The sequence below is a fragment of the Pangasianodon hypophthalmus genome, chromosome 20, assembly GCF_027358585.1.
Source record: "Pangasianodon hypophthalmus isolate fPanHyp1 chromosome 20, fPanHyp1.pri, whole genome shotgun sequence".
NCBI classification, from domain to species: domain Eukaryota; kingdom Metazoa; phylum Chordata; class Actinopteri; order Siluriformes; family Pangasiidae; genus Pangasianodon; species Pangasianodon hypophthalmus.
In genome coordinates, this window is record NC_069729.1 from 4,006,340 (window position 1) to 4,014,877 (window position 8,538).

Here is an 8,538-nt window from a genome sequence, read left to right on the forward strand (position 1 = left end):
AAGTCACAAAATGTCCGACAAATTCCCGTCGAAATATCACGGCGTTAAAAGCGGATCAGATTTAAACTTAGATAAGAATTACGTCACCAAAATAAAATGTTACTGCCATTTGAGGAGGAGGAGGAGGAGGAGCAGGGGGGCGCGCGCGCTAGCAGCAGGTTAGCTTCTCTGCTAACTGAAGCGTTAGCCTGTTAGCATCGAACCCCGACTCTGTGTGGCACGTTTAGCTTCCGTGCTAGCAGTGCTAGCGGGCTAACTGAAGCCATTTGTAGCTCAGCGTTAGCATCGCTAGCATTAAAACTGTCCCTGTTGAGCAGCAGAACAGCCATTAGCAGCTAACGCCGCTGTCATCTTTGTTCTCTTACCTACGTCCCGGACCTCAGAGATCCGAGCCAGGCTCCGAGAGCGAGCAGATGTGTGAGCCGTTCGAGGAGATTGAGAATGAGGCTGAGGGAGAAACGCGGAGCGGCGGTGCAGTGCTCAGGGACTGTGGAGGTCTTCACCAGGTGCTTCCATGTCTGTTTACCAGGCAGCATTCTGGGACCGAGCGCGTCACTTCGCCAGCGCGCATGCGCACCACGCCGCTCATCACTCCACCGCCGCCGTCTGCCTGTCAACCGACAACGGGCGCGTTTTCATCCCCCACCCGTAATCCGGCTGAACTCAAATCCCGCGCGGTGATTGGTCAATAGTTCGAACTCACAAGCAGCAAGCTGATTGGATCGTGAACTGACCAATCCTGACGTAGGATGCCAGAAGGAAGGGGAAATAAATAAATAAATAAATAAATGGGAAACTAATAAGCACGGAAATAAATAAATAAATAAATAAATAAATGGGAAACTAATAAGCACGGAAATAAATAAATAAATAAATAAATAAATAAATGGGAACCTGATAGGTTGGAAAATAAATAAATAAATAAATAAATAAAGTGATCGAAAAACACACCCAAGCAGATCTGCAATGTTGACAAAAAAAAAACACCACTTTTTTTCTTCATTTCAATTGATGCAACATATTCTGTATGGACTGGAACACAAATCACTAGATAAATATATAACTTAAAATAAATAGAGAAATATAAACAAATAGCATGATAAACATATTTATAAAATAAGTAAGCAAATACAGCACTAAATGATGGCCCCCTTTATGTTCACCGCAAAAACTGATTTTATTATCTTCAGTATTGCACCACTTTCACTTCTTTGACACATTCAGACTTATTATTCCTGAATTTTCTACCCAGAGAACCCAAAGCAGGCACACGGTGCTCATGGAAGAATGAGCCATATAAGCAGCGCTTCTCCCTCATTTCATTCAAACTGCAGTTGCACTGAAGTTTGATTCCTGTTTCCATGTTACTGGGTTTAGATTTGGAGCTGAATAACATCCTGGGACAGAGTTCACTCTGGACTTCAGGCCACTGCAGAGACCCAAAATAACCAATAACAGCTCTATTAACACTAATCAGCACTGTAACATCTTTAATAAACAAACAAACAAATGCATACATGCATAGACACACATACATATATACATACATAACTGCAAAATTAACAATCTAAAACAACAACAAGGACAGCAGCCTAACAATACTAAATAAAAACAACAACAACAACAACAAAAATCTAAATGTTTGATTAAGGCACTGTTTATTTTATTATTACTTTTATTATTATTACACTATTATTACATTACATTACTATTATTATTAATACACCTAAGGGATTATTAGGTGATAATTAGCTACCAAATTTCCACTTTCTTTCTTTCTTTCTTTCTTTCTTTCTTTTTTTTTAACAAAATATAAATAAGATAAAATAAAAAGGAATTGCCTGGAAATGAACCAAAACCTTTTTTTTCCAATCAATACGTTGAAGTAAGAAAAAAAAATCCCTCTTCGTGTCATGTTATGTCTGGACTGTAACAGCTCAAGAGTAGGAAAACTAATCCAGAATTAAAAAGTGGGGAGTGAAATAAAGGACACGCCCACAGGCGGCGGTCTTCCAGTCAGTGCCTCCTATTTTGTTGCTTCCGGGAGTGTCAATAAAGTTTTATCGAAAAATCTCACTACACACCGAGGAACAAATGGGCACTATAACTGACGGTAAGACCAGGTCATGTAGAGTAGCTAAAATTATTATATTGAAGTTCTTTGTTTTTAACGATGAGTGAAAAACACAGTGCAGATTTAGCCAGGTTTCTAGAAACGGGCTGAAATCAGGCGGTAGCTGTTTAGCTAACAGATTAGCCGAGGTGATGTAGCTACATAGCTAGGGCTCCTTTATTACCAAGACAACTGAAATTGTAATTATAATATATTGTATATATGTAAATATATTATAGTTACAATTTCAAGTCACAAATGACAAAATATCTAAGCTAACTTCACCGTCCATGGGGCAGCTAGTAGCAACAATAAGTCATAATTAATAAGAGTTAGCATGTAAACGTTTTCCCCAGGCTGAATAACAAACCACTCACTGTTTCCTTTATAGGTTCACTACAGAGTGTAAAAAATAATGGCGTTTACAAAGTATATAGTGCACTCTTTTTGTAATTAGGAGTCATTTGGGATTCAGCCCACGTCCTGCTGAAGTAGTGTTTACAACTACCAGAGAAGGAGAATTTAAAAAAATCAGAATTCATCGTAAAATTATTAAAGTTTAGCAACTTAGCCAAAATAAGAAATCAGGAATAAAATTGTAATAAAATTATTATTAATAATAAAATTATTGTGGCATTTGAAGTTACATACACTTCAGTGTAAAAGTTTGCACCCCCCATATATTTTCTGGGTGGGAAAAGGGAAAACATCTTGGCTTTTTTTTTTTTTTTTGACCATTTTTTGTTACTTGTAATGATGAAGGAACATCTACGAAACCAAACACACTAATGTTTTGTTGGTAATAATCAGATTACTTTCTGTCTTGAGGGTGTGCAAATTTTTGCACTCAGACTATGTGTCAGCTTCTGTACGCTCCTGTGCCTGACTTTATTGCAGATGAGGTCATTCGTAAGCGGCTGCTCATCGACGGCGACGGAGCCGGAGACGACAGACGCATCAACGTCCTCCTGAAAAGCTTCATTAAATGGTGCCACTCAAACGTGACGCCAGAAGAAGGGTGATCTAATCCGTCATATAATCCGTCATATAATCCGATCTAAGATTTTACTAGTCACAGGGCAGTTACGCTGTTACAGACGTTAACGTTTGTTCCGTCTCCTTTCCTGCAGGTTTGCTCAGTACCAGAGGATGCTGGGAAGCTTGTCACAGTGCGAGTTCTCGATGGGAAAGACGCTTTTGGTGTACGACATGAACCTGAAGGAGATGGAGAACTATGAAACGATCTACGCAGACATCGGTGAGAGCAGTTCCGTGTTCGTGGATGTGATGTTTGTGCTTGGAAAGTGTCTCGCTGCCTGGACAAGCGCAGTAGCAGACACCTTACATCCACACTAGTCAGGCAAATGTCTGTTTTCTGTGAACGTGTGTGATACATAGCTACAATTTCAGCGACATTTCAATTGAGACAAAGCTAAATTTCAAGTCTGTGCAAATTTGATATAAAGCCTTAAAGTGACAGATCCAAACAACTCGCATGAATGATTTCTTGGACAAATCCTGTGGTGCGACATTTCTTCAGTTACAGTTAGTTCCTGTTTACTGTTTACACAAAAAAAACTTGATAAATATACATCTACCCTTTTAATTCTAGACATGATCAAGTGGCATACACGAGGTGCTGTATATTCCACACCAGACTCATGAATATCTACTGAAGGCTGAAGAACCACCAAAATGTCAATACTGTAACACTCCCTTGACTGTACAAGATATTTTTGTGGTCTGCCCTATTTTAATGTCATGAGACAACACCTTTTATCAGGACAATCTTTAAAAGACATGTTTTGTCAGATGGACCCAGGAAAACGTTTACAATTTTATCACAAGTAAATGTAAAGAATTTTTTATAGACTCGTCATGTTGCACAGAAACGTTTGATTTTTTTTATAAGCTGAATTTTATTTAATGTTTGATTAGTATCTGTATTTGCCATGAAATAGCCATGGAAGCTGGTATCACAATAAACTTAAATACATACAGACAAACACAGAACACTTTATCCTGTCATATACAACTCATTAAACATGTTTAAGGACATTACAAAGAAAATCAAGCTTGGAGTAGAGAGTGTCGGTGAGCTTTCTGAGTGAATGTAGCTAGTACAGTTAGCTTTTTCCAATCTTCTGTCCAAAAACCGTCCAGTTTCGTAGCCTCAGATTCCTGTTCCTGGTTGACAGGAGTGAATCCCGACGTGGTCTTCTGTTGTTGTAGCCCATCTGCCACGTGGTTCGCCGTTTTGTTTGTTCTGAGATGCTTTTCTGCTCGCCACGTTTGTACAGAGTGGTTATTAGAGTTACTCTAGACTTCCTGTCAGCTCAAACCAGTCTGGCTGTTCTGCAGTATGGATGTGATGCTTCTTACATAATCCTTCACTGACTATATTCAGTCACATGGCTGCTTGTTAACTGTATTAGACCAGTGAAGTAGGAAAAAAGACTAAGACTGAATTAAGAAACCACCCTCAGCCTGACTTTAACTTTAACCATATTGATTACATGAAGTAAAAATTATTATTCATGAGACTTTTTTTTTTAATCCCTCTGTTAAAGCGGTGCAGTGACTGGGTGAAACATGCATTATGTGTAGGAGCACTCCCAGTATTAGATGGATAAATGATAGCATTTCTTTAAAAAGTCAATCAGAGCAGTTAAATATAGTCACATGGAGGCGATTCAGCAGTACTTCCCTTTACGTTTTGATAGAATTGGAGCAGGTGAAATGTCTGTGTTTGAGGTTTGCGCTCATTTCTGGTCTGTTTCCTCAACACAGAGCAAAGTATATCAGCCGCACATGAGAAAATCGCAGAATGCAAAAAAGAGATCCAGAGAGCAAAGAGGATACGAAAGAACCGCCAAGGTGTGATTACTACGTTACATCTGTAGAAGTAGTAATAATAATAATAATTATTATTATTATTATTATTATTATTACACAAATAATGAAAAAGTGTGATTTTCTTGTATTTTAGAGTATGATGCTTTGGCAAAAGTCATCCAGCAACATCCAGACAGACATGAAACGATGGAGTAAGTATAAGTACTGTTTAATTACGCACGTAGACACGGTAATATAAACGATATAAAGATATTTTAATAATCTCCAGATTACGTTAGTAACTGATATTATGGTATGATCCTGTCATCACAGACAGCTTGAAGCGCTGGACAAAGAACTTCAACAGCTTTCACAAATCAAAGAGAATGTAGAAGATAAGGTAAGTCTCTGCTTCCTGGTCATTTTAATTCCTCTCTCTCTTTCTTTCATGCACCACAAAAAAAAAAAAACCACAGCACTAATGTTCACCTTCTCTTTTTCCTTCAGCTGGAGCTGCGTAAGAAACAGTTCCACGTGCTTCTCAGTACCATCCAGGAGCTTCAGCAGACACTAGAGAGTGAGTCACACCTTCTGTGGAACTACTACACGGGTGCTCATTAAAGCAGCAGGATCAGATGTTTGCTTAAATATCGAGAAGAAACACTGAAGAACTAATGTTAAGCCGTAGTGTGGAGAGAGATTCTTTCGGTGAAATCTATTCACGGTGAAAACCATTCACTTTAGCAAACTACTTGCTGTTGCTGTTCAAGGGGAAATGTTAATCAAGTTTTCCCCTTAGTTGTAGAGGGGGAAAAAAAAAAAAAAGGGTGGACGGATCTGTAGCTCAGGACGAGCTAGTCTGATAGACGAGTAGGTTCAACAAACAGATACAGGAAAAAAAAAACCTTATGCGTTATTGAATTTCACAAGGTAAAACACTTTGTGGTGGTGTGACGCACCTCGGGGCTGTAATTACAGCGCAATCATACATGTCCCAACGCCTGCTGCACTACACACATCGGCCGAGTCTCCGACAGTAGATTGGTTTTTACTAGGCGGATTAATTAGCATGTACGAATGGCAGACGGTCTTTTCAGAATCAGGTATGGTATTTAAAAATGTCTACCATAATATAGTTATTTAACACTCCTCCTCATGATGCAGTTAAACACTTCAAAATAAAAACCGAGACGCTAGCCAGAAGCGAATAATATATTTTACGTGCGATGCAAGGACAGAGCACCACAGCTCATACTCAAATGGTTCAGCAACGACTTGTTGACTTTTTGTCGAGTGAGTAAACGCGATGCGCTACACTTTCCGACCAATCAGATTCCAGATTTCAGGTCTCCAGCCAAAACGTGTGATTAAATTCCAGTAGGAGCTATTTTGTTCCTGATCGTTTCAGTCAGGTTTATCATAATTTCATACTTCCTGCATTTCTATCAGCTGAATTGTTGTTTTGAATTTCTTGTTTTTTCAGATGATGAAAAGATGGAGAATGATGAAACGTCCCAAGAAAGCCCAATGGAAAACGGAGATTAGTTTTTCTTTTTCCCTCTATAGAGTGTTTTTTTTTCCCCCCTTCCCATTTCACATTTACATAGTATCTTTTAATACAATATTACAATACATTGTAATAAAATTGATGTTTTCACAATTCTTTTTGTTTTTGTGTCTAATATATATGATGTAATTAGCATGAAGTGATGAACTTACCATGAAATGATGAACTTGGCATGAAATGGCAGTGTGTAGTGATGCTCAAACCCAGGAGATGGTGCTGCTGTCACACATTAAAAGACCATTTCTCAGGACTGAGGGATAGAGAACATCTGTTAGATCTGTTCTGCAGGTTATAGAAAAATTATAGAAATGGCTCTGAGGAGGATCTGATGTTTCACCACTATCATAACAGAATAACACTCTGTAGAGCTCTCATCAAAATGTATACTTCTAATTACTTTAATGTTTAATGATTTAACAGTTTATTATGTAAACTAATTTTGTAATTATAAGACAAGATCTAGCCATGTGTGGTGATTAATTGGTCCAAGCACTATGAGGGAATGTGGAAGTTAAGGCTTGATCCATTTTATTTGGGTCCATGGTTAACTGTGACTTGCGGGATGGATTTCCTCAGTCGAATGGCAACAGCACTGGCAAGATACTGATTCACTTCCTGTTGCTCATAGATTTGGTGTAGGTACACAAATGCTTTCCTGAGATACAGCCTGACTTCCTGTTTCCAACAGCACTCCCGAGTGAGCCAAAGACATGAACGTCCACTGGTAATGTAAGACCGTGGGACCAAAGACATATCTAAAGTTTTTTAAGGTCAATATGCAAAGGGTATGGTCACACTTCCTGTTTGGTGTCTTCTAAGCTGGTTGTGATTATAGGAAAACGATTTTCAGTATCAAAAATTTGATAGCTTTTGTGATTGGAATATAATCTGACTACAAATCATCAGAGTCTTCTTTGCATCATTGCAACGCTGGAAAGAACCAGACAGATTAGAAAAAAGAGAGGACCTTGTAGGTAGCACAGGTCACTAAACTACACTTTCTTCAGCTCCCCGTTCCAAGATTTCCATGCCCAAGCTGCAGGTCTGTTTGTTTAGTCTAAAGCAATCAATCCACAGACATTCAGTGATGGAGTTAAGACCTTTCACATCGATCTGCTCTAAAACAGCCATGCTCTAGGTCTGTTTAAGCCTATACGTCTAATCGCCCACACTCAAGTGTGTGGGACTTCATGCTGGCAGTAGATTGTCAAGTGGGAGTCAAATGTTCTTTAACTCTGCTGGGAGAACCTGGTGAACCCTTTCCAGCCATTTTAATTTCTAATGAAATGATGACAAACAAATGCTTTGGTGTGGCTTGTCTTGTTCTCCAGAAACAGGAAGTTCTATGCAAGTTTCTGATGTCATTTCACCTGCATACCCACATGTGACACTGATTACTGCATCTGTCACACCATGTTACGTTTGCATCCGTTCATTTGGTGGAGACTTTTATCAAATCTGACAAGCAAGGCCAAATCCGGTTCAAACACAAAGCTGAAAAATCAAGTTTACACAATTTCCACTTTAACACAAATGTAGTCAAACAGCCGAGTTGTTTGATGTTTCTGGTGTCTTTAACTTGGGAGTGAAGCTACAAGACTATCATCACTAGCAAGTCAAGGGAGTCAATTTCACCAAAAATCTTTTAGCATAATTTTGAAAATAGTCTGTATTTAGAAATTTAAAGGTGCATTAGGTAAAATTTATGGGGAAAAGGCCTCTAATGGTTAAATGGTTAAATGGGTGGAGCTGAATAAAATTTGAATGATTTTTTTTCTTACTGAGCCTGCCCCCATTTCCACCCATGTACACAAAGCTCCGCCCCAAAATTTACGGTGGTACACGTAGATTTAACTAGATGACTGACAAGAGGCCAATCCAAATACAAACAAACATTCTGGATTGGAAGGCAGGTTTCCAAACTGTTTTTTTTTTCTTTTTTTGCTATGTAATATACTTGTTCTGAGACAATGGCTTAAGCTATTATTTTTATAATTTCTACAACATTTCCCACATTATTTGT

The 8,538-nt window shown here is 38.6% G+C and overlaps 2 protein-coding genes across 4 annotated transcripts in view; one reads left to right on the forward strand and one right to left on the reverse strand.

The window, feature by feature from the left end:
* The window catches only part of LOC113539583 (ataxin-7), a 31,474-nt gene extending 30,866 nt beyond the window's left edge, over nucleotides 1-608 (reverse strand). For all 3 annotated transcript variants that reach the window (XM_026935419.3, XM_026935417.3, XM_026935418.3), the window contains exon 1: nucleotides 366-608. The gene's annotated coding sequence lies outside the window, so the exon portion shown is untranslated. The remainder of the gene's footprint in view (nucleotides 1-365) is intronic.
* Nucleotides 609-1,978: 1,370 nt separating this feature from the next.
* Nucleotides 1,979-6,608, forward strand: thoc7 (THO complex 7). The gene is made up of 8 exons (XM_034314052.2): nucleotides 1,979-2,113; nucleotides 3,011-3,131; nucleotides 3,244-3,371; nucleotides 4,904-4,990; nucleotides 5,103-5,160; nucleotides 5,282-5,348; nucleotides 5,456-5,525; nucleotides 6,432-6,608. The coding sequence occupies exons 1-8, from the start codon at nucleotides 2,095-2,097 to the stop codon at nucleotides 6,491-6,493; spliced, it is 612 nt and encodes a 203-aa protein (XP_034169943.1). The 5' UTR covers nucleotides 1,979-2,094; the 3' UTR covers nucleotides 6,494-6,608.
* The last annotated feature ends 1,930 nt before the right edge of the window (nucleotides 6,609-8,538 follow it).